At 32.6% G+C, this 24078-nt stretch overlaps 1 protein-coding gene, 1 long non-coding RNA gene and 1 pseudogene across 2 annotated transcripts; 2 read left to right on the top strand and 1 right to left on the bottom strand.

Moving 5' to 3' along the window:
• Positions 1–10480: 10480 nt before the first annotated feature.
• LOC107960638 (putative pectinesterase 11) lies at positions 10481–11797 on the top strand. The gene is made up of 4 exons (XM_016896948.1): positions 10481–10915; positions 11013–11229; positions 11389–11499; positions 11718–11797. Exons 1-4 carry the CDS (start codon positions 10547–10549, stop codon positions 11795–11797), a joined length of 777 nt encoding a protein of 258 aa, XP_016752437.1. The 5' UTR covers positions 10481–10546.
• A 5855-nt stretch (positions 11798–17652) lies between these two features.
• LOC107957576 (uncharacterized) lies at positions 17653–18804 on the bottom strand. Its single transcript, XR_001700500.2, has 2 exons — positions 18326–18804; positions 17653–18027 (listed from the first exon to the last, which is right to left on the bottom strand). It is a non-coding gene; the product is annotated as an uncharacterized lncRNA (long non-coding RNA).
• Positions 18805–22363: 3559 nt separating this feature from the next.
• Positions 22364–23765, top strand: LOC107961232 (putative pectinesterase 11; annotated as a pseudogene).
• Positions 23766–24078: the final 313 nt, after the last annotated feature.

The raw sequence follows: 24078 nt of genomic DNA, 5'->3' as shown, positions 1-24078 counted from the left end.
CCCGATGATAGTCGATTTCTCCATGGCTCTAAATTTTTCCTCTAACCATCTACATCGGTCCTCCAGTTGTTTTGGTAGGTTCGTTCTTGTTTTTCTGTTTCTGCCACGTTATCGAGATCCGAGACCACAGGATTAGTGGGATTATCCCTGGGATTAGAGCCGAGCCCATTTGAAAATGTACTAGTACCGAGGTATCAGCCAGATATTGAGGTCCAATGGTAACTGGTACCTTCTGTGGTACACCTCTGGTTGTGCTTGGATGTTAGTTGGGGTGAAACCTGGAGGATAAACAGGTCATCGTGATCCTCTCCAGCATCAACTACGGGTCTTTTCCTTTGTTATTCCCTCCAGCCAATAACTGCTTTAATTGGTTCATCACAGTGTTCTGGATTCTAACATGTCCTGCTGGATTTTTTCCAGTCGTTCATGCATCTGATCTTGCATCTCTCGTTGCAACTGTTCCAATCTTTCCAACTTTGATCCATTGTTTTTGTTTGGCGACGAGTACCGTAGTGATATTTGATTAGATTTTTGTTAGTTTCCAGGTAACTGTCATAATTTAATTTTATTAGGGTCATTTTATGAAACTTACTGCATATGATGTAATGTAAATGTATGAGATGAATGCAAAAGAGGCATTGATTCGAATTCAATTTCATTAGAAACTCAACTAGAAAGCAAATTTCTTTACATAAAATAAATTACATATACGGCTTCGCCTTTATACCCAAAGCCTTAACCTTCCTAAGAAGCCAAGCTAAATCTCGACCTCGGCTCGATTCTGACTCATATTTTAAACTCAATACATCGGCCTGAACTGCTAATGTTTGCAGATGATCAGCCACTTCCCGCACTTGAGTCACAGCTTCACCCATAACGTAATCTCTATCTCTAATCTGACTTTGAGAATGATGGCATTGCTCTTGCCATTGATCATTACTCCTCTCAAGAAGCTCCATTCGTAGCTCAGAATTGTGTAATGCGTCCTCAAGCTTCCCTATCTTTCCTTTCAGTTCTTCGATCTTATTTAAGCTTGCTCCTAATTTGATCATGGAGTTGCGACTACGGTACGAGTGAAGTGACTTTTCTAGCTCTGCCACCTTAGCCTTTAATCCTGCCTTCTCATTTCGGCACTCTAACAAACTCCTTTCCAAAGCGTTTTCTCGAGCTCGAGCATCTTGAAATGTCTTTTCCCACTGATCGGCCATATTTTTTCCTCATTGATCTCTTGTCGCCACTGCTCTGACGTTTTACCCAAACCGACAGTTCTCATTGACAATCGCAGCTTCTTGTAATCTGTTTTAGACTATCCAAATCCTCTTCAGCCTTGTTCTTTCCCTTCCTTAATTTCTCGGCTTCTAGCTTGTGGATATCGATGTCTAATCCCAAATGCATTCTTTCTTCTTCTAGCTGTTCTATCCTCTTTCCCAACTCAGAATTTCTTTTCTCAAAGTCTCGTTGATGATCTCTAATTCTGACGGAGCTACTTGTAGATGCTCCTCTATAGACTGAACACAATCTTCCCTCGACTTAGGGATGTTGTCATTGACTCTTTTACTCCACCACCCATAATATTCGGGAGTTGTCATCGCTCCTACGGTAAATCTTTTCATTCGGTGAACCTGTTTCCAAGCGTTAGATATTTCTCGAGTTTTTCTCTTGTAGTTTTCATCCTTATAAGAAAACTCACATTGAGCCAGCCCTTGTGTTGCTGGTATGAACTGTCTCGATCTATATTGTCTTAATACGAGTAAAGGGCATAACCGACAGCTCCTCAAATTCCAAGTAAAGGACCTAGTCGAAATCCCCACATCGATACAGGATCTCGTCGGGTACCATCCAAGGAGCTTTCCATTTAACGTCATCCTCCTGAAGATTTTGGAGAATCGTCATCCATTTCTCTTCCGTGATGTCGTCTCGTCTTGGTGTAGCAACTTGTTCCTTCAATGGGGAATAGTCTTATGAGAAGACTCGATAGGAGACATTTTCCACCTTCCAAAAGTGACTATGGAACCACACCAATAGTAGCTGTGCGCATCCGATGAACCTTCCCTCCCCTGCTCTTCGACATGCGCTTAGAGATCTGAAGGTTTCTGCTAAGATTGCCGGGATGGGCGTGACTCCTTTACTAAGCTGATCGAACAAATCAGAGACGGCCTCATCTATGTGCCCTAAAGCTCTAGGGAAAATTACCAATCCATAGATACCTAGAGCGAAGACATCCACTCTTTTCTTCACATCAGGGTGTGCTAATACTAAATCTCGCAAGCTTTTCCAAGGAACGCATTTACTGTCTCCTTTCTGTTGGATTCGGGCAGCGACCCACTGTTCACTCATCCCTGTAATGCTCATCAATTTTTTTAATCATGTCGGGACACTAGCAGCTCTAGAATAGGCCTTGTCAATTTGAATCTTTGGACACCGAAGCAAGGTCGTATATTCTTCCACGATGGGCACCAAGTCCACTTTTCCAAAAGTGAAACAACTGTAAGCAGGATTCCAAAACTGGGCTAGGGCTCGGAATAAATGCTTGTCCACTTTGACACCAAGTAGGTAAGGCAAGTCCCCGTAGTCACAGTAAAACATCTGCTTGGTCTCATCGTCCCATTGATCCCATATTTCCTTTATTTCTCGAAGATTATTTTGGATTACGCTGATACGGGTGAAGTCCCATAACTCTGATACGTACCCTTCTGCAATACTATCGCCTTTCTCTCTCCACATCGTCTCAGCCCACACTCGTACAGCTGCATTGTCTTCTACTTTATCAAGAAACCTCTTTTCCATGATAAGCTTTCTATCTATACTGAACGTGAATCGACACCTCTTTTGAAATGAAAATGCCATGCAATCACAAACAAAGCAAATCAGAGCTAGGATTTAAAGTAAACAATAATAAATAAAGCATCTATTCGGTAAGCACTAGGGTTTGGAATAGCTCTATCTCGGTGGGTTCTTACGGCTCGCTATATGTGGTTTGGTTCTAAAGTAAGGGTACCTGAACCAGCAGATTCCTCGATCCTCACCCATTATAGGCTCATATGGACCGAGTTCAGTTCAGGGGAATACATTTCCCTATGGCCATGCGGAGATGAAAATCTCACGAAGACATAGGTACGGATGTATCCCGGAAGCGATTCACTATCCCATACAGAGGTGAAAACCTCACGAAGGCGTAGTTTCTCACTCCCACTTAAAAGGGTATGACCAGCGGTCATGCAATGCAATGTGCAGAGGTATAAAATAAAATACAGAACACGATAAAAAAATATAACTCAAAACAAAAGAGATGCAATGAAAGGATCGTAAATTTAAATCGAATTTTCCACTTTCAACAAAAAGACAAGAAATAATCAACACGTGGCTTGACTCTCTTATTGTCCCCAGTGGAGTCGCCAAGCTGTGGGCACCATTTTTTTTGACAAAACGGGGTCGACTTGGATTTTGAAAATAGAATGAAAACGGGAGTCGCCACCAATCTTTTTTGATAAGGTGTGATCGGGTCACCTCAAAAAGTGGTTGTTTTTAATAAACGATTTAATTTTTATTAAAACAAAGATTTTGGTCTATGAAATTAAAAAAAACGGGTTCGGGAGTCGGTTACGCACGAGGAAGGATTAGCACCCTCGATACGCCCAAAATTGGTACCTAGTTGATTAATTAGTGTCTTAGTGTCGAAAATTGAAAATTTGAAGAGTTTTAAAAATACGGTCCTTAAAAGAAACTCTGATAACGTGAATTGAAATATAAGATTCTCTTGTTCCGAAGGAATATCACATCCAGCACGTTAGGACACGATACTCTAAACCATCGAAACCAAGATCACCTTATAGTTTAATGAAACCATACTTTGAAACTTTAAGAGGATATTTGGCTATTTAGTCGAACGAGAAATCGAAACCCAGCACGTTAGGGCACGTTTTCTCGATTTTTCAAACGCGAAATATTGCCTTATTTAGAAAAATTTTCCTTTTGATGTTTGGTGTTAATGCTTGACAAAACAATAACGAATACGACAAGGTAAGCAAAGTAAAGTGAGTAACAACAATACAATAGGCAAAATGAAATGACGAGGCGATTACATAAACAAAGCAAACAAATAAATAAATAGAACTAACATTTTAGAAAAAGCACAAGTGTACATGAATAAATAAACAAACACCAAATAACAATGATGACAATAAATACAATTATGTAAAAATGTATATGCATGTATAATTTTAAGCCATAAAAATAAGAAATGCATATAAATTATAGAATATGAAAACATAGATAAATATATACATATATAAAAAATCGGTAAGTATTATAAAAATAAAAATGTAAATATGTGTTTATATATATTACAAATTGTGATAATATAAAATATATGTATGTGAATTATAAAATATGTGAAATATACAAAAAGTATTTTTAAGAATATAAAGAATATATATAAGTATGTATATGATGTAAAATATGTATAAATATATGTAAGTATATAAGAATTATGAAATATGAAAAATATATTTAAGTATGTATAAGTACGTATATATACATATATATGAATTAAGATGTATGTATTTATGCCTATATCTATGTATACATAAAAATATGAAATATGAAATATAAAAATATAAAAAGTATATTTATAATAAATGAAAAGTATGTACGTAAATATATATTATAAAAATGTATCAACAATTTGAAATTATGAATATTAAAATATTTTAATATAATAATATATAAGATGATGACATGTAAATTTAAACCAAATAAATAAATAAATAAAATAAAATAACTTGAGATAAATACTAGTTAATCTAAAATAGTTTAAAATAAAACAATACAAAAGAAAATTTTAAACAATAAAAGAAACAGTTTTTTTTTAAAATATATAAAAAATTTTAATGCAAAACAATTTCAGATAAATAATAAATATAAAGGTTTAAAACAAACAATGATAAAATAGCATATATAAAAAAAAAGGTTAAACATATTAAGGACGTGGTTGAAACAGAATTTAAAAAACGGGTCTTAAACTGCAAATGCATGAAACAGGTGGCTAAGGGGACCTAAATAAATTGCGCTGAGGACATGGGGGATCGATTGTGCAATATTTTCCGTCCCTTATGCGCATCAGTCTGCACAGGACCGAATTAGAACAGGTGCGAAATTATGCGGCCAAAATTAAGCGAAATAAAACTGTATTGAATGTGCCGCAGAAATGGAGGGACCAAAGGTGAAAAATACCCATTAGGGCAATGATGCACAGTCCTCCAAGCCTTCAAACAGCGCCGTTTAATCACCATAAAAGCAGAAAAAAAGAACTCTTTCTGCAGTTTCATTTTCTTGCAGAGAACGCACAAAAAATAAATAAAACAAAAGGGAGGCTCCCTTTTCTCCTCTAGGGCTCCAAGATTAAGAACCCCACCGCCGTCGCGCCTCCACTGCTCGGTGGCCGAAGCCATGCGAGGACGCCTCCTCTCGGTGCACTGAAGCGCATTTGGAGGTCGAGGCCATGGAACACGGAAGCAAAGGGAAAGAGAGAAGTTTTTCCCCTCTCCAAACCCACATCCGGCGACGGTGAAGCACCATCAACGGCGGGCTTAAGGGGCGATTCAGGTGACTCTTTTCTTTTCTCTTTTTTGATTTTTATTATTTTAAAATAGATTTGCAATAAAAGAAAAGAAAAGAAAAGAAAAGAAAACTATGAAAAAAAGAATAAAGATAACAGTTCTTTAAAGAAAAACAACCTTTTGGAATTTCAGTTTTTTTGATTTTTTGATTTACTGATGGATCTTCGTAAAAACCCGAAGAAGACCAATACAATCGTTTGATTCGGCCTTTTATAGCCGATTTAAAAAAAGAACTTAAATTTCTTCTTTTGTCGTTTTGTTGTTTGGACTGTTGTTTGTTCTTGCAAGAGGTCTGACACGCGTGAAGGGCCAGTGATAGGCGAACGGTGGCGGTGAGCATGCGAGGAGGCGCCTGACAGAGCACGCGGCGCTGGGAGTGGCAGACGAGGAGGCATGCGGCGCAAAGAAAAGCCAAGGTTTTCTGCCGCTAAAATTTTAGCTTCCTGGGCTAGGTTTTTTCTTATTTGGGTTATTTTGTTGGTATGGGCCCAGGCAGATTTTGGGCTTTACAAATATAAATTATTTAAAAATTTTAAATTGAATATATAAATAATATAAATGAGGGGCACATATACAACTTCGCACTTAAACTGGCTTTTTAAGCTTTTTGGTTTAGCTTGAAAAGCTAGAATGAAAACTAGATTGACTAAGAAACTAATTGGTAGTTGTCGTAAGCGATGCCATTACTTACGCAAAGATTAATAGATTGTGTCGCGATAAAGTATTGTATACTTGAGATGTGAAGACTGAAGATTGTATTCATAATTTTGTGATTTCAAAAGAGAAAGATAACATCTAGGGTGAGTTTAGATGAGTGGTACGTTTATCTGTAGTTAGTGTAAAAATAACGATGGCAATAAGATTAAATACTATAGCGTAAAATAAAAAGTAACCTAAACACACCGCACCCCACTTTACTGTCTATCCAAGCTCACTCTTAGTATATATAGCAACGAACTAACCCTTGGCTAATTTATATGGGTTCATTTCCCTCTTAAACAAGAGTGTAGAGGATGATTTTGGTAAAAGTTGAAAATATCCAAAATAGGTTAAGAGTGTGAACCATGTTTTTACGGAGAATGTATTGAGAGGGGGATGATCTCCTATGGATTATGGTTAAAAGTCAGCTTCTCCTCATAGTATGATAAAACCATCATTAAGATAAGCTTTGATGGAAGTATTGATAATTGAGAAAATAATAGATAAATTGTGTGAAAATATTCATGGGAAATTGCAACTAATTAATTAGTGGGCTCAATTTAAATCCTTCGGTCCTTTCATCATGTCAATCAACAAGAAAATGCTAGATTATACCCACAATAATTTTATTTAATTTAATTTTTAAAATAGTTTTAAATAAAAATAAGTAGATAGAGAATGATTCTTTCCGTGCATGCCCGAATTATAGCTAGGAATATGGCTATTTTTCTCTTCAACTATACAATACTCAATTTGATTAAATAAATTTCACAACAGTTTTCTTAATCATTTTGTTAATTTAGTATATAGTATTTAACTTGTGTTTTAATTTTATTTTCCATCCTAAACCCATTATTTTAAGACTTGATGTTTGTTAGCTGTGGTTTTCACAGCATTAGGGTCCACCCACCAACCGGAGAACCTATTGATGCAGTACTGGCTGGAGGAGACCTTGACCTGACTGCTTAAAACTTTTCTTTTCTTTTTTTCTAGTGATTTTAATTTTTAAATAGTGTTTTTTTTGGGTAAATAATGTGGCTTTGATACGAATATAGTTTTGATATGGCAATACATGCCAAACACATAATGATTTCTTCATACATAAGAAGAAAAAATCCCAGCACGATCAAAGTATGATTAAGACGTGGATAAACATGTTCAAAATAGTTGAACATGCTACAATATAATGAAGGTACCATGAATAATTTAGTTTTAACGAATTCCTTTTAAAGTTTAATTTTATATTTAAATATAAATTCTTAAATACTAAATATATTATTTGGGCTAAATTAGTAGTAGATGTTGATTTTTTTAATTAGAGAGAGTGTGTGAAAGTGTGTTCTATATAACCTATTTTCCTAATTAAAAAAAAAAAGACCTAAAAGGCCAATTAAAAAAAAACACTACACATGTGACTAATTTAGCCTATTATTTAGTATCTTAATATATATTTTGGTACTCAAAAATAATGGTGTTAACATTATAATATTTAATTTAGATTTTAGGATTGATTTGATAAAAGTTAATTGCTGATACTACTAGATTTGAATTTTTCATGATTTTGTAGAATATATTTAGTGCTGATTGTGAATTTATGAAAGTTAATTGCTAATACTACTAGGCTTGAATTTTTCATGATTTTGAAAAATAAATTTAGTATTGATTGCGAATTTATTTAATTTTGCATTTAATTTTCCAAATACAATCCGATAGATGTGGTTTAATTTGGGTTTTAAGATTAGTTTGATAATAGTTGATTTCTAATATTATTTGCTAATTATGAATTTTTATAAAATTAACTTTAATACCCAAATTAAATACTAAAAAAGGTTAACACTATCCTTTTTAAGTACCGAAATATATAACTTTTATAAAAAATACAGGTATTACATTAGACAAAAATGTGTATAAATTATATATTAGGACTTAATTACAAGGTAAGTGTTAATTATATTAAAAAAAAATAGAATGTGCAAACATTTAAATTGAAAAGAATGTTTCCGTACTACGTATTGGTGTAAGTGGTTTGTGGCAACCAGCTATAATCTGCTATTATATTCTCCATAATTTGATAGAATTAGAGAATGAAAATGGCAATGAATGCGTAACAACATCAATAAGCTTGCATAACTCAATTGGTTTCCAGCAAATTAAAGTGCTAAATTAGGTGCCTGTCTCTTTGTATTATACAAGAAGAAGATTTTGGGGAAAAAAAAGAAAAAGGGAAACTGCTTGCTTTAGTAATGAAGCTTCTACTTTTAATCATATAAAAACAAATAAATGCAGCCAAAGGCTATAGGAATTAAAGGTTAAGTAGAAGCAAAGCAAAATTTTATTGTCTCTTTTAGAAAACGGCCAAGCATCATGATCGATCCTTGGGGAGGTGAGATGTCTGTTCTTTTCTTTTTCCTTTCCCTTCGCATGAATCCATGCACTGTGTGTGATTGACAAATTTTAGATGGAAAATCATGTTTTTGCAGTTTGGAAGTGTGCAAGAACTCGTACGAGGTTCTCGCAAGGACAAACGTGGAAGCTGCATTTACATGAATTTCATAGCCTGATTCCACCTGACATGATTTTGGGGCTAAGAAACGTTAGGCTCTCGTTTAATGGAAAAAGTTTTTTGTTTGATGTAATGATGATTTTTATCAATATTTGATATTAATGAATCTCAATTATTCATAAATTAAATCGAGTCAAGTCAAACATCAAATAGATAGAAAAATTTCTCTGTGGTACTCGTCACTAAACTCAAACATTTAATGTTAGATACCTATGAATTCTTTATTCGATATGTTTTATATTAGTTTGATTTTATATTATAATTATTTAAATATATATTTTGTATTCTACATATAATATTAAACCTTTAAAAAAAAAGACAAAGAGTCCTTGATTCAAGTCTTAACTCGTTTTCAATTTACTGTTTTTATTCAACTCCTAAAATTGAACTTAAAATTTGAGTTTAGATGGATAATTGGATCCACTAAAATACAAGCACAGGTTGTAATCAGTGGACGCCTTTTTAATTGTAAGTTAATACAACCTTAATCAATGGGCTGAACCAAAAGTATTAAAAAAGGGCCTTAATCAAAGGTCAAAAGACAAATGAACAGCCACCGATGCCATGGTCAAATCAACCATTAAAACAAATATTACAAAGAATTTTGAACCAGAAAGTTAATTGATGGTAAGGTAGTTTTTAAGCAATCTCAAGACTTGCAATTAAAAACATTGCAAAAATAGTTACAACATTTGTCCAAATTAACATCTCCAACTTTAATCTCAAGCAGCAGAACCTAATCTATTCCTTTCATTTGAAGTTAGTTAATTTGATACACTAGTCCAACAATTAATCAAATTATTACTACCCTAGAGAGAGAATTAATTTTGTAATAATTTCCATCCTTTTTAAATAAAAATTTGAAAATTAATAGAAAATCTGAAACTACATTAATTTTCAGAATTTACATAACCACGTTAACTTTCAGAATTTAGTCAAATTAATTTTATTTGAATAAAAAAATTGATTTAACTATTAAAATTTTAGCGACATTGATATGACAATTTATGTATACTTTTTTATTGACGCAGATAAATATTTTAAAAAATTATGAGTTTTTTTTTAAGAGATATATGTGATGATGGGGACGGAAGGAGTTTGTTTTAATAAATATATTAAAACCGAGAAAATTTTATTTAGAGAATTCGATGCTATATTTAATAAAAAATTAAATCTGCCATGTAAAATCGAAATTAAAAGAAAAAAAAAACAATTTTACTGGCTTTTTTTGGTCAAAATCAATGGTTACGTATTAGTTTCCATTCCTAATTGTGATTCATGAATCATATAAACCGGTTGAACAAAAAAAATCATATAAACTCATTTTAAAGTACAAGTGAAACTAAGTTGCTAGCTAGAACCAAAATCAAATGGCGGCTACCGCTTATCGAGTTTCTATCAAAATTTCTAGTTGCCGGCAGCTTGTGTTAGCGGCAACTGCAGCCTTTTTCTTTGATATAATGTTATGTTAATCCACACACGGTGGCTTCAAATTTGAGTTTATATGTTACACTTCCATCGCAAGAAATCAGCCCCTGGTTATATATAAAAACAACAATATCCACCACAATCTGTTCATAACAAAACCAGTCATCTTACATTAACATTTCTTCATCATTTGCTTCACTATATCCTTCAGCTAATTACAATCCTGTGTTTTGCAACGATGCCTGCTTTCATCTTTTTCGTAACATTATTCATGTTAATGACGAGTACACCTCGAGCAGACGTTACTCAAATTTCAGCCGCAACTTTACTTTTAAGGGTGGACCAATCAGGAAAAGGAGACTATGAAAAGATACAAGATGCTATTGATGCCGCGCCATCAGACAACGAAGAAGTTGTTTTCATATTGGTTGAGCCTGGAATCTATAATGAAAAGATTGTCGTGCCTGCTGACAAGCCTTTTATTACGTTAAGTGGTTTAAAGCCAAATGGCACTATAATTACTGGGAGTGATAGTGGGAATATATTTGAATCAGCTACTTTCACTGTGTTGGCTTCAGATTTTGTTGGCCAATATCTCACAATTCAGGTATATATAACATCTCCATTCATGTACATGTAGAGTATAGAATGCACAATTAATTTTTCGAGTTAACTGAATGTTTGTGTATAACTTTGGTGAATAGAATACGTACGGGCTTGGAGCTAAAGCAGTGGCATTACGGGTGTCTGGCGATAGGGCTACTTTCTTTGGATGCAGAATTCTATCTTACCAGGATACATTGCTAGATGACACCGGAAGACATTATTACAGCAATTGTTACATTGAAGGAGCCATGGACTTCATTTTTGAGAATGCCGCTTCCCTTTTTGAGGTAACATATTTTAGCAACCAGTTACTTGGTAATATTTTTATTAGTGTCAAATGTGTTCAAAATATTTGGAGGATCTTTAAAAAATTATATCCCATATGATAATGCCCAAGTATGTGTTAGATATGAGAATTTTAAGTGAAATGAAAAGTAAGTACTTACATTTGAATTTGTTTGGCGGTTATTTCAGAGGTGTCATTTACATACGCTCTCAAAAGGAGATACATCAATTACAGCCCAACGAAGGGAGTCACCATTAAAAGAGACAGGGTTTACATTCCTGGGTTGCAAGATAACTCAGGTGAGGACTGCTGTATTAGGAAGGCCATGGGCCCATATTCTAGAGTCATTTTTGCCCTAACATAGATGTCCAATGTCATACTACCCCAGGGTTGGGATGACTAGGGCGACTCATCCAAGCAAAGGTAATTTAGAAGTGCAATGCAATATGTTTATCTATTTGTTTATCATTTGAAATTTGAACGGATGCTTAACAATTTTCATGTTTGATATTTGCAGCACGGTGTTCTATAGAGAATATAAATGTTATGGGCCAGGAGCCAATAATAGGAAAATGGTTGAATGGTCGAAGCAGTTGACGGCTAAAGAGGCGGACATTTTCTTGACAAAGAATATGATTGGAGGCAAAAGTTGGGTCAGATCTACCCCTAAACATTTCAAGAAAGCTTCTTCTACCATTTCAAACAATTCCACCACCCATTAATTTTTCATCATCCGCAATATTAATTAATTATTGTTAGCCTATGTTGATTTCTTTATTCTTTTTTCTCTACCACTTATAAGATTCATTTGTATATGTAATCCTATTAAACTTATTCATTTATTCATTTGTAATTAATTAAAAAATAATTATATTTTAAATACATATTATATAAATAGGGGAAACTGTCTGCCACAGTAATGAAACATTGAAACTTCTAAATTTTTTTATCAGATAAAAACAAACAAATAGAATTAGGTTAAGTAGAAGCATAATGTGGAGCCTTTTTGGACAATATTATCGGAATCGAATTAGATCGATTGATTGGATTGAGAAATCGTAGAGATATTGATCTGATGAGAGGTACAAAATTAATTAATTTACAAATTGGAACAAATTTATTGAATTGGACTAAAAAATTGATTGAACTACAACCAAATCAATATTTATAATTTTTATTTTTTTTATTTTTAATAATTAATTTCCTTTAAACCACTTAAATCAATCAAATCAAGAATTAATGGTACGATAAATTCTGTAATAGGCCAATTTAGCCCGGGCCCAAACAGAAACCAAACAAGAAAATAATAAAAATAAAAGATATCAAAATCCAAAAATAGTCCATTTACAAATATCAAACCCAAATTTAAAACCCACTACCCAAATTACAAGCTCGAAACCCGATAAGCCGAAAAACCTAAATTGTTTGCAAAAGAGTCAGAAACCCTAGGGTTTCTACGCGCTGCCGCCTCCACTTCACTTGCGATTTCATCACCAGAGGTCTGGCGCCTCGTCTACCAGTAGTCGCCATCAACCAGGGACACCTGCAAAAAAGAAAGAACAAGAACAGAAACAAGAACACGCAAAGAACAGTAGTAAGAACAGTAAAAAATAGTGTAATGTATTTGGCTATAAAAAGCCGAAACAAAAAATTATGTAATGGATACACGAAACAATAGAAAAACAAAATACCAAATTGTGAAGGTGATTCTTTTTTATTTATTCTTTTTCTGAAGTTGTTTTTTTTATGTAAAACATAAAACGAGAAATAAAAAGGGTTTTTACCTCGACGCTGTCGCCGGAGTCCCTTTTGACTTAAAAGGCTGTCGCACCCTCGGGGTTTGCCTGAAGTCGTGTCGGGGACGACTGGAAGTCGAAAAGCCCTTCCTTGTTACTATCGAATTTCGACCGGATCTAGGGATTTTGACTCTGGATTTGGGTTCCCCAGAAAACAAGGATGAAAATATCCCTTTTTGTGATCTCTGGCCACCGGAGGCGACGGTCTCCGTCGTTGATGATCGGTGGCCACGGAAGAGACTTGTCGGCGCCAAGGCCGGATTAGGGGAGGGCCGAGAGAGAAAAAAATGGCTAATTTTTTTTGAAACAGATGTAAATGATTTTTTTCTTAATATTTTTACTTATATAGCCCCCTAAAAGGGCGTCGTTTTGGGCTGATTGTGAGACGCCAAAACAGTGTCGTTTCGAAACTCGTCTTGAAACCCGACCTGGATACTAACAGGATCCGTGTTTTTTCTTAAAAAGGGTCTAATTTCTGCTTCAGTCCTTCCGCTTTTTAATTGTTTTTCAATCTAGTCCTATTCTTTTTTTTTCATTCTTTAATTTTTACCATGTAATTTTGGTTTTGTTTCATTTTGGTCCCTCATGGAACGGTGCGTTTGAGGGTCTGGGAATAATTTCCCAATTGGTCCCTCCTCCTTTTCGCGCATTTCATTGATGTCCATTTTTTGTTTTATTATTTAATTTATTATGATTTATACTTGCAATTTTATTTAAATTTCGATTTAGTCCCTTATTTATTTAATTTCAGCCCTTTCATGAATTTTTTATTTACTTATTTATTTATTTATTATTGCCTTGCTTTTTATTTTAAAATTTATATTGTTCATATTTGTACATTTTTTGTCATATTGTCATTATTATTTCATTTTTTTATTTTTTTTGTTATTTTATTATTTCTTTTATTATTTTTGGAACTTTCATATCATGCCTTTCAATCATGCATATTCCGTTTATTTTATTTTAAGTTACCTTATATATTTTATTATTATGATTACATTATTGTTATTATAGTATCCCTTTATTTATTAATGTTTTATCATTCTAATATCCTACCCATATAGTCATTTTATTTTATTTTATCAATCTACTATATCATTTATTTATACATGTTATTTTATTTTATCCTTGTTATTATCATTATTTTACTTAGTATATTATTAATGTAATAATAACTATGCTATGATTAGTACCATTATTATTATAAAATTGGTATTCTCATTATTATTGTAGTTGCATCACTATCATCATTTCATGTATTATATCACAACATATTCATTCGTTTTTGTTTAAAAAAATATTTATCGTTTTAAAAAAAGTGGTTATCTTCGTTTTATATAATGTATAAAATGTTCAAAACCGAGGTAATGTTCATTATTTTTGGAATTCAAAGAAGCCATGCTCCTAACTTACGGAGTATGGCATTTTCCTAGAACTGAAATAATCAAATATCCTATTTAAAAAAAAACAAAATTTGAGTAATGATTAAAACGGTGATTATTCTGGTTTTCAAAAACAAAAGGCGTTGTGTCCTAACTCATGGGGTATGATCCTTCTTCTCAATTAATTCGGAATAAAGTCTTTTCTATTAAAATATCTTAATACAAAGGGATCGTATTTTAAATTCTCTTCAAATTTTTAATTTTTGACACTAAGATATCGAGTAATCAATTAGGTATCAATTTTGGGCGTAACGAGGGTGTTAATCCTTCTTTGTGCATAACTGACTCCCAAACCCATTTTTTGGATTTTGTAGACCGAAAAATATCGTTTTAGTAAACCAAGCCTCTTATTAAAACAATTAAATTACGAGGTGATCGATCACGTATTATAAAAGTGATTGGTGATGATCCCATTTTCATTTTTAAAATAAAAATTGATTTTAAAAAAAGAGTTTCTATAAATTCGTCCATCAATTCAGTTTTTTGGCCTTCGTTTTTTTATTTTTTCCAATTCTTGATCTTTTCATGCATGAATGCATGCACTGTGTGTGATTGACAAATTTTGGGTGGGACATGTTTTTGCAATTTGGAAGTTTGCGAAACTGAGTACGATGCTCGCAAGGTAAACGTGGAAGCTGCATCCACATGAATTTCTTCGCTAGATTCGACCTTGACATGATTTTGGAGGTTATGACATGTTAGGCTTCAATTTAAAGAAAAATGTCTGTTATTTGATTTGAGGATGGTCTTTTTAAAAATAAGAAATAAAAAATGATATTTAGTAATCATGGGTCTTAACTATTCATGAGTTGGGTTAAATAAAATAATATTTAAGTTATATCTAAATTAACAAATAAAAACACTAAATCAATTTTCTTTCTTTTTAGTAGAATTAATGTAAATGGATTGAAATGATGGTTGAATGATTCATAAATTACTAATTAAGCTAATAAATCTATGGTGATTGTATTGTTTGTCACTCTTAGTTAGAAATCTCCTCTCAGCCTCATCCTAAATTAAAATAAATCACCTAAGCTTTTCTCTCGGGGTCACTATTTGGTACAAGTGTATCAAAGTCCTACAAGAAAGAGTCTCCTCTCAGTCTCGTCTATCTAGATCTTTCCACTAGAGGCGTCAATTCTAATGCAATATGCAATTTAACACACTTAAATAAACAACCAATCAATGCATAAATCATAACTTAGCTAAGTAATCCACTCATCAATCAACCAATAAAACAATTCAGCACATGATTAAACTTGAATTCCACACAAGCATTTTAACAAATGCATAGTAAGCATAAAATGTAAAAGATAAGGGTTGAGAAAATGCTCATTAATAGATAAATATTCGATAAAGCACGAGCGTTTAATACATTTCCTTTCACAATGTTCCAACAAAAATGAAGAAATAAAAATACTACAACAAAAAGAAAAAGAAAAAGAAAAAAAAGAAAATAAGAGAAAAGAAAATGAAAAGAAAACCTAAACTAAGAGTTAAGAAACAATGGAAAATGTTTTTAGCCAACAAAATCTGAATTCAAAGGTTTATTATAGCCTACTAACATTTAACCTAATATTGACTATTTTTCCCTTAAGTGAAAAATAGACTTAAGCTTGTTAGACATGTAAAATTGTCTATGTAGTTTTTTAACCGTCTATGTAGTTTTTTCAACCGTTAGGCAGCGATTGGGTATCACGATACCCACAACGGTCTTGAAATTGATGGTTTTAGGATGTCTCTATATCACCATATCACCGTAGTTGGCGTTGATTCTCTTCATTATTTCAGCACTGTGAAGGGTATCACGACTTTCATGCTTCGATATCTCGATACCCTCTTCTAGGTGATGTTTTCTTCATGTTTGGGTCACCGACGACTCCTTACAAAACTACGTCAACTTGTTAGGTTCTCCATGGTACGATTGACCAATTTAGGTCTAAAAAAATGTCTTGAAACTAATAAAAACAAAATATTAAAAACAAAACTACGAAAAATATAGAAGAAAACAAAATTACTTCAAGATAAAGCTCCTCAAATGTATCAAAGAATTTAATTTAACGTATCAAATTATGAAAAATTACTAAACCAACACTTAAAAAAGACAATTGAAAAGGGAACAAATAAAGCTTAAAATAATGTACTTATGTACCTATCAAAATTGTCCAATTTAAAATCATTTTATATTAATGTTTTTGCGTTCTTAAAAGTAAAATTAAATAATATAAACTATTAAATAATAATTCAAACAGGATAAGATCAACTTCGTACATATATATATATATATTTAATAAAAGATTGATCCAATTTTAATTGGTCATCTGTGCCTTTAACAGATTAATAAATCAACAATGTCATCTAATTGTTATTGTAGTAATACATTTCTTTTATAAAACATTCAAATGAAATAAATATTAAAAAATATAAAGGGTAAACTATCAAGATAATGGCTCATATTTGAAATTTTTTCTTGATTTCATCACTTGCAAAATACAAAGAGTTTGGTTGGTCAATTAACTGTTTAAGTGATAACCAGGTTATGTAAGGCAACTCTAAAACTCACTTAAAAATATATTTTATACAAATACATGGACTAATATGAATTAATGTAATTGTTTTCGTTTTAATACCGCCCATATTAATTAGAATGTTCCATTTTAGTGTGAATTTTGATTGGTATCAGTTGATCTGGTTGATTTCACCTATATTAATTGAAATATGGTATATCGGTTGGTAAAAAAAATTGAATTTTAAATTAAAATTTTAAATTTTTATTATTTATCTTGAGTTTGTTAGGTTATGAATTGTTATATTATGAGATCATCTTTTTGTTTAAGTTGTGAAATAGTTTATTATTATTTATTTTGAGTTTGTTTCTTGATGGATTGTATTTGTGAAGCCTATTAAATAATATTTTATATTTAAGATTTATTTAATCTCATTATTTGATTTTGAGAATTTTTTTTTTAAATTACAAAATTCAAAATGGTACACTGAACTAGACTAGTATCAGTAATACTAGTGTTATGAGGTTAGACCTTTTGTCTCATAATCCATGTGACCTTAGGTAATTTCCTTGCTCCGATTCAGCATAGCTCTCTCAAAGGTGAGAATTTTACAGAAATTCTCTAAGGCACCGAAAATATAAAAGAAGCACACTCGGAACGAAAGAGCAACGAAGAATAGAAAAGCTAAAGGAAAATAGCAAGCCAAGTGTTTGAATAAATGTTCTCAAATATATTCACAACTATGAATGGAATGAAGTGAAGTGACTACTGTAACGGGCCAAATTTGCCCGGGACCCGAAACACAATTAAAATCAAATAATAATAATAGTTTAAACCCCTTACAAAAATCCTTAGCCCAATTACACTAGCCCGTTTACAAGGCCCAAATAAAATACAGACCCAAAAAAAATCCCAAAACCTAAAGCCAATTCAGAAACAAAACCTAACCCTAAACCCTAATGCGCCGCGCCCATCTGCAGCCACCCTCGATTGCCTCGCCTGCGCCTCATCCCGAGGCCTGGCACCTTTAGTCGTTTTGCACCAAAATGGCAAAAACCCGCCTCCGTTGACCTCACTTAGACCTGCAAAGAGAACGAAGAAAGAAATAGAGCAGAAAAGCAGAGACGAAGGCAGAAATAATAGAAATAATAGCAAAATGAAACATAGTGTTGAAAATGGCTATAAAAGCCAAACACATCAATGTAATATATTTACAGACAATCAAATTCAAAAACAGAGAACTTAAAAATACAAAAAGCAAATCCAATGTGAGAAATCAGATTTTAGCCCTTAAGGTGATTTTTCTTTTTTACCTTTTATTTATTTTTTTTAATTTGAAAACAGAAACAATAAGTAAATATATAAAAGAAGACTTTTTACCCGTCGTTTGGTCTTTGTGCCATCAGTGTTGGCTTTTCTGGTCCGAAGGCCGACAGATCCCTGGGGATCCGGCTGAAGTCAATGCGGAGGAGACCAAAAATTGAAAGGTCTTTCCTTTTTGAGAATTTTTGGGTTTGATTTTGAAATCTTTCAGTTCTAAACCCGTTTTTACATGAAAAGAGGGTTCAGATTAGGTTTTGGGTGCCTTTCCGGCCACCACCGACGATGGTTACCGTCGCCAGCAATGGTGGACGGTCGACGGGCCCTGACCAAACCCCAGAGCTATGCCCAGGGAGAAACAGAGAGAAAGTCTCTTTTTTTTTAGGAACATGGCACAAAAATGATTTTTTTTTAGAAATGTTGATTTTATAGCATTGCAAAACGGCGCCGTTTTGGGCCGGATGTTGAACAAATGTTGATTTTATAGCATTGCAAAACGGCACCGTTTTGGGCTGGATGTTGAACGTCCAAACGACGTCGTTTCATGGCCTTTAACCTGCGCCTTGACCCGACCCGACCTAGGGTCCGCTCGTTTTTGGTCTAATGGCCTATTTCCTTTACGAGTCCCTCCGAGTTCTATTGATTCTTCAATCCAGTCCCATTGTCTTTTTATTTATTTAAAATTTTGTCACGTAATTTGAGTCCTGTTTTATTTTAACCCTCCTTGGAACGGTGCGTTTAGGGACCCGAGAATATTTTCCCATTCGATCCTCGTCCTTTGTTCGCGCGTTCAATTTTAATCTTTTTATTTTTAATGATTTATCCCCTTTAACCTCATTTAGTTTCGATTCAGTCCTTATTTGCTTATTTTCATTATAATCCAGGCTCTAAATTTCATTTTAAATCTTGATTTAATCTATATTCATTTAATTTCAACTATTCACATATTGTTATGTTTTTATTTGTTTATTCATATATCCATTCATTTATTTTTCTTATATACTTTTATTTTGTATTTAAATTTGTATTACCATTTGATTCTGTCATTTAGCATGTCCTATTATTATTATCATGTTTGTATTTATTTGTTATTATTATTATTATATTATCGATCTGTTTAGTTTTGCATTGGTTATTATTATTAATATTATTATTATTAGTATTATTATTATTCATACTATTATTTTTATTACTTATCTCATCGCTTGCATCATTCTTATTATTATTTATGTTTGTTAACATTAAGATTCGTTAACGCCAATACCATGCCTTAATTTTTATTATGCAATATTATGTCATTATTATTTCGAATATACGTTATACTATCATTATTAGCCATGTATGACTCTTCTTATGTTTAAACGACTTCGTCTTAAACATAATCAAATAAACTACACTTGTGTCATTTTAAATGTTTTATTAATATTTTACCCAAATTCATAAAAAAGGGATTTTTTTTCTTTAAAATCGGAAAATATTTCACATTTAGGAAAGTCGAGGAATCGTACCCTAACTTATGAGGTTTCGATTTTCTCGTTAAACCTAAATAGCCAAATATCCCTTCAAACTTCAAAAAAAAATAAAAAAGTGAATTTTCTCTTATATAAAAAACAAACAAAGGCAATAATCTGAGTTTAGCAACTCGAGAAGGTCGTTCCCTAACTTACAAGGTTTCACTTTTCCTCGATTGGATCTAAACATTCGAATATCCTTTTAAAAAATCAAAATATAACTTTTAAAATAAAAATTAAAAGGTAAACTTATTTTCGAGGTTTCAAATGCTGTATCCTAACTCACGGGATATGACATTTTGTTATATCGAAACAAGAATGCCTTTAATACTCGTTTTAATTTATTCAAGCATTTTTTAATCAACATTAATAAAAAAAGGATCGTATTTTAAATTCTCTTCGAGTTTTCAACTTTCGACGTTAAGACATAAATTAATCAATTAAGTACCAATTTTGAGCGTTACAAGAGTGCTAATCCTTCCTCGTACGTAACCGACTCATGAACTCTTTTTTTTTTGAATTTCGTAGACAAAAAACCATCATTTTAGCAAATTTAAACTTTTATTTAAATGATTTGGATTACTAGGTGATCCGATCACACCTAAATAAAAAGAATTGGTGGTGGCTCCCCTTTTTTCATTTTCAAAATCGAAGTCGATCCATTTTTTCAAAAAAATGGTTTCGAAACTACAAATGAAGGGGAAGGCCTCTATTTATAACTGAGTTCCCCAGAACCAACGGTACAAATTGAGTTATATCAACGGTCTTAATTAGAGCCTATCTACAATTGAGAGTCGTAAGAGATTTAAACTATATACAATCTTATGTCTTTAGGATTTACACTATTTGCCCTGGTAGCTCTAGTTTTATTGGACTGTTTTTCTGAGTCGCCAAAGCTTTAAGTAGATGGGTTTCTCTATAGGTTCTATGAGTCGGGCTAGTTCAATCGGGTTAAATGAATTTCATTTCTTCAATTGACCTCTATGAGACGTTCTTTATGCAATCGTCACGAGTTTTGATCCACAGCCTGTAACACTAGTACCAATATAAAAACAGGACTTTCATTGATACGATTACTTTGATATGAATCCCTAATTTAATTTGTTAGTCATACTTACATTGGCACTGTAATTCTATAATAATAAAATATCATTTAAAACTTTTTACATTGCATTAATCGCAACAAGTATATAATACAAAATCAATTTGTTAAGGAAATTATAATCCTTAATTAAGAAATTTTAGATACAGTAAAATAGAATTTTACTTAAGAAGTCAAAGTTAGAACTGTTTGGATTGAAGTAATATAAAGGAAAGAAAATCCAACATAAAGAGATTTTATTTCTCTCATTGGATAGTTTTTTCTTATTTCGATAGGGAAAAATTAAAGGAATTAAATATTCTTTACTTAATATTAAAATGTAAAATTTTTAGTTACTTTAAAATGGAGGATTAAAAATATATTTTTTTGTAAAGTTAGAAGGTTAAATAAGTCATTATGGGTTTTTGTTGTTGTCTAGATATGGTTATCATATACGCCGACTGAGTATTAACTCGATTGACATTAATATTATTGTCAGCATAAGAAAACTTGAGCTCGAATGCGTTAAAGTACGTTTATTCTATCATTTAAGAAATAGAAAAGGGTTATGACTTATAAATAATTTACAATATTGTATAAAAAAAGTGATCTTCTTATATAAATATAAATATGAGGTTGGGAAAGATGCATGATTAAGGTTGGTGATTAATATATTTAATTTTTAAAAGTAAAAATAATTATGAAGTAATTTTAATGTTTAATTTAATAAAAAAATTAACTCCAATTCTTTATGAGATCCTAAAAACATAAGCAAAGCCGAAGCCTATGTGGAAAGGTCAAAGGATAAGTGGACAGCCACCAATGCGATGGTCAACTCAAAGATTGAAGTAAGTATTACAAAGAATTTGAACCAGAAAGTTAATGGATAGCAAGGTAGTTATTAAGCAATCTCAAGACTTGTAATCTAAAATATTGCAAAAATAGTTATAACATTTGTCCAAATTAACATTCCTAACTTTAATCTCAAGTAGCGCAACTTATTCTATTCCTTTCATTTGGGGCTAAATTAAATTAAATCAGTGATAATTAATTAAATCATTTAATCATCGAAAATTGTTGTTCTAATTTAGAATTGGCATAAATTTTAGTGTTAATGTTATTCCAATTGAGATTCATGAACCATACTAATTAAACTCATTTTAAAGTACAATTGAAATTAAGTTGCTAGCTAGAACCAAAATCAAATGATGGCTACAGCTTATCGAGTTTCTACCGAAGTTTCTAATTGCCAGCTGCTTGTGTTAGGGGCAACCCCAGCCTTTTTTCTGATATAATGTTATGTTAATCAACACGCGGTGGCTTCAAATTTGATGTTTATACAGCACACTTCCATCGCAAGAAATCAGTCCACTCATACTATATAAAACAACACTATCCACAATAATCTCTTCATTACAAACCAGTCATCTTACAACATTCCTTCATTTACATCCTTGATCTAATTGCAATCTTGTGTTTCACAACCATGGCTGCTTTCATCTTTTACGTAACACTATTCACATTAATGGCGAGTACCTCTCGAGCAGACGCTGCTCAAACTTCAGCAGTAGCTTTACTTTTAAGGGTGGACCAATCAGGGAAATGAGACTATGAAAAGATACAAGACGCCATTGATGCAGTACCATCAAACAATAAAGAAGTGGTTTTCATATTGGTTAATCCGGGAATCTATAATGAAAGGATTGTTGTGCCTGCCGACAAGCCTTTTATTACGTTAAGCGGCTCAAAGCCAAATAACACTGTAATTATTGGGAGTGACAATGGGAATATATTTGAATCAGTTACTTTCACTGTGTTGGCTTCAGATTTTGTTGGCCGATATCTCACAATTCAGGTATATATAACAATTCATGTAGAGTGTAGAATGCACAATTAATTTTTCGAGTTAATTGAATGTTTGTGTATAACTTTGGTGAATAGAATACGTACAGGCCTGGAGCAAAAGCAGTGGCATTACGAGTGTCTGGAGATAGGGTTGCTTTCTTTGGATGCAGAATTCTATCTTACCAGGATACATTGCTAAATGACACCGAAAGACATTATTACATCAATTGTTACATTGAAGGAGTTTGGGAATGCCGCTTCCCTTTTTGAGGTAACATATTTTAGCAATCGGTTACTTGGTAATATTCTATAAGTGTCGGATACATAAATGTGTTCAAAATATTTGGAGGATCTTTAAGAGATTATATCTAATATGGTCATGTCCAAGTATATGTTAGATATGAGGATTTTAAGTGAAATGAAGAGTAACTTAAATATGAATTTATGTGGCGGTTATTTTAGAGGTGTCATTTACATACGCTCTCAGAAGGAGATACGTCAATTATTGCCCAACAAAAGGAATCACCATCAGAAGAGACTGGGTTTACATTCCTAGGTTGCAAGATAACTGAGGTGAGGACTGCTGTATTAGGAAGGCCATGGGGCCCATATTCTAGAGTCATTTTTGCCCTAACATATATGTCCAATGTCATACTACCCCAAGGTTGGGATGATTGGGGCGACTCTTCCAAGCAAAGGTAACATAAAAGAAGTGCAAGGTAATATGTTTATCTATTTGTTTATTATTTTAAATTTGAATCGAAGCTTAACAATTTTCTTGTCTGATATTTGCAGCACGGTGTTCTACAGAGAATATAAATGTTATGGACCAGAAGCCAATAATAGGAAAAGGGTTGAATGGTCGCAACAGTTGACGACCAAAGAGGCGGAAATTTTCTTGACAAAGAACATGATTGGTGACAAGAGTTGGATCAGATCTACTCCCAAACATTTCAAGAAAGCTTCTTCTGTCATTTCTAACAATACCACCACCCATTAATTCTTCATCATCCACAACATTAATTAATTATTGTCAGCCCATGTTGTAATATTGATTTCTTTATTCTTTTTTCTCTACCTCTTATAAGATTGATTTGTATATGTAATTAGATTAAACTTATTCATTTATTCATTTGTAATTATTTCAAAAACTTTTAAACATAAAACTATATTATAAAAAAGTGGAAACTTTTAGCTTTAGTAATTAAACTTGTATTTTTTTTTGTCCAATTAAAACAAATAAAATTAGTTAAAAGCTGTAGAACTATATATAGGTTAAGTAGGAGCAAAGCAAAATATTATTCTCTTTCTTTAAACCCGAGAACCGTGATCCATGGGGAAGCGATATGTGGAGCCCTTTTGGGCCTTTGATCTTT

This window comes from Gossypium hirsutum, chromosome A05 (genome assembly GCF_007990345.1).
Source record: "Gossypium hirsutum isolate 1008001.06 chromosome A05, Gossypium_hirsutum_v2.1, whole genome shotgun sequence".
Lineage (NCBI taxonomy): Eukaryota > Viridiplantae > Streptophyta > Magnoliopsida > Malvales > Malvaceae > Gossypium > Gossypium hirsutum.
Note: the sequence above shows the minus strand (reverse complement) of the source record. Positions and strands in the feature narration are given on the sequence as shown.